The sequence below is a fragment of the Sinocyclocheilus rhinocerous genome, unplaced genomic scaffold (assembly GCF_001515625.1).
Source record: "Sinocyclocheilus rhinocerous isolate Xijiao unplaced genomic scaffold, SAMN03320098_v1.1 scaffold594, whole genome shotgun sequence".
Lineage (NCBI taxonomy): Eukaryota > Metazoa > Chordata > Actinopteri > Cypriniformes > Cyprinidae > Sinocyclocheilus > Sinocyclocheilus rhinocerous.
In genome coordinates, this window is record NW_015645059.1 from 1956133 (window position 1) to 1959071 (window position 2939).

The window sequence follows — 2939 nt, forward strand, 5'->3', positions numbered from 1 at the left end:
CATGTGACATCAGGGGTTCAACCGTAATTTTACGAAGCTACGAGAATACATTTTGTGCGCAAAAGAAAACAAAAATAACGACTTTATTCAAGAATTCGTCTCTTCTGCTTCACCCTGGCGCCATTTTGGAGAGTTTCCACTGAAAGTAAACAACGTATGCTGTTCTGTGTCAGCTGCGTCAAAGCGTAAACAACATAGAAAACCTATCCGTGTGACGCAGCTGACACAGAATTCTCGTAGCTTCGTACAATTACGGTTGAACCCCTGATGTCACATGAATTATTTTACCAATGTCCTTGCTACGTTTCTGAGCCTTGATCGTGTAAGGACTCTTGCTGTCTATGGGAGGGTCAGAGAGCTCTTGGGATGCATCAAAAATATCTTCATTTGTGTTCCAAAGATGAACGAAGGTCTTACGGGTTAGGAACGACATGAGGGTGAGTAATTAATGACAGGATTTTCATTTTTGGGTGAACTAACCCTTTAAAAAAGTTTTTATTTTTTTATTAAAAAATTGCCTGGAAAAATTTGAAATCATGGGAATTCCTTTTGTAAATCTGCTATTTTCTAGTTTGCTCTGCTCTAAAATATTTAATCGTCTAGACATTTCTTTTTGTAAATGCTGTAAAAGCAAAAGAAAAACATGCCTGCAAACCAGAGTGAAAATATTAGTCTGTCTGTTGAGGGTCTTATTGGAGGCATTCATACACTATTCATTATTTAAATCCATGAATTCAAAAGACTGGCATGGAAATCCATGTAAGCGCTGAATGATTTAAAAAAAAAGATTGATAAAAATTTGTGGGAACCCTGTAGAAATTCAGTATATTTTATACATAATTTGTGTTATCAATAAATAATCTCTTTTTCTTTCACACATGCCATACAGAATACCAAACCCCTCTTGCAAAAGTAAGTGTTGATCCTTTCTGCGACATTAATGTGTATTTTGAACAAACACACAAATAGATTTCTTGTTTGCTAGAATTGCAGAGGCATCGAATACCTCGCACCTGGAGAGAGTGGAGCGCGGCTATGAGAACATGGATCATTACTCTGTAAGCTTCAAAAGAGAGGGCAGGGCTCTACGCAATATCGACTTCGCCAGAGGTACAACTCACCTGAAATGCTCATTAACCTGATTCAACTTTGACTATCAACATGTGTGGGTTTAAATCAAGTTAGCTTGTTGAATTGATTTTGAAAATAACGTTTTCATGTGCTGTTTAGAATCCTCTTATGCATGTTTTCAGACTGTGACTCAATGAGCAGCCAGTTCAAAAGCCAGCCTTGCTTTTCAGTATATTAATCAGATTTGTCAGTCAATTTACTAAACTCAATCAGAAACATGGTGTAAAAACTGTCAGTATTGTATATAATCAGTATGAGGTTGATGGTATCTTCATGTTCAGATTGGGTCGAGAAAATGCACCTTTCCATTTCACATGTTAAAGGAATAGTTCACTTAAAAATCTAAATTTGCTGAAAGTTTACTCACCTTCATGCCATCCATTATGTAAATGAGTTTGTTTCTTCATCGTAACAGATTTGGAGAAATTTAGCATTACATCTCTTGCTCACCAATAGATCCTCTGCAGTGAATGGGTGCCGTCAGAATGAGAGTCCAAACAGCTGATAAAAACATCACAATAAGTAATCCACACAACTCCAGTTCATCAATGAACGTCTTGTAAAGTTAAAAGCTGCATGTTTGTAAGAAACAAATCCATCAAGTCATTTTTATCTTAAAATCTTTGCTTCTGGCTAAAACACGAGTTCTCTATTTCATAATATTGCTTTCTCCAGTGGAAAAAGTCTAAAACAGGAGAGAAATATGCAGAGATCAAGCATCTGACGGCACCCATTCACTGCAGAGGATCCATTGGAATCAGTGCTACATTTAAGAACAACCCTGTCGAATAATGGATTAAAAAATCCGACATCTTTTCAGGACGTGAACTTTACAAGGAAGTGTGCCTCGTCTTTTTTTTTATATCACTTTATGTATTGTTTTGGATATCATCATTTTTAAAATCATGCACAATTTTACTTGACGTCATACATCCATAGAGTCAGCTTTAGCTGTTTCTTCAGGAGATTGATGGATGTTTTTCGAGAAAAAGCTGTGGACGTTAAAAGCACAATAACAATCACAACAGCCTGAAGCAAAATGTTGAACCTGAGGTTATGGAACAGTCTAGAATTTAATACCGAGAGTGCGTGTTTCCTGTAAATATACACCCTAATGTAATCAATACAGCAATGATTGCTGAGTGTGTAACTGTAGACTTGATCCTGATGGGTTTTGGGGGGGTTACGCAGCACATACGAATTCCTCATAAAGACAACAAACACAGAGCGACCGTGTAAAGAAGCGCAGGACAGCAGAAACAGGGTCAGGAGCTGGGCGGTGCTGTGAAGAAGCGGCCATGGCTTTGTTTGTGTTTGTGTGTCCAGTTTCACATCTGTGTTTCACATCTTGCCAATGCATACTTCCTCAGTAACGCACACTAGCTCTCATTAAGATGCATCCCCTTGACATAATAACACATTCTTTCCAAACAACACTGTGTCTCCTTCAGTAACACACTCAATAATTCTCTTTCACAAATATGCACAAACACACACCTTTTACAGTAATCCACTCTTTTACATGATGGGATCTGATCATGCATAATGTGTATGTGTGTGTTTTACCACGCGTTATGTGTGTTATTTGTTACATAAACACCTTTTTATGTCCACTATTGTCTGGAAATTAGAGTCAAGTCAAGTCACATTTATTTATAAAGCACTTTATACAATGCAGATTGTTTCAGTGCAGCTTCACAGTAATAAACAGGAAAATTACAGTGGTAATGTTGCTAAATGAATCAATTATTAAATGACTATTAAATGCTGTATTATGCTGTAAAGCAGTATTCCCTGTAAAAAAAAAA

General features: G+C 37.0%; 1 protein-coding gene across 2 annotated transcripts in view; it reads left to right on the forward strand.

Moving 5' to 3' along the window:
* Window positions 1-2939, forward strand: part of LOC107705202 (tripartite motif-containing protein 55-like) — a 12741-nt gene that overhangs the window by 7707 nt on the left and 2095 nt on the right. For both annotated transcript variants that reach the window (XM_016508393.1, XM_016508394.1), the window contains exons 7-8: window positions 890-912; window positions 986-1110. In XM_016508393.1, the coding sequence (XP_016363879.1) occupies window positions 890-912; window positions 986-1110 (148 nt within the window). The remainder of the gene's footprint in view (window positions 1-889; window positions 913-985; window positions 1111-2939) is intronic.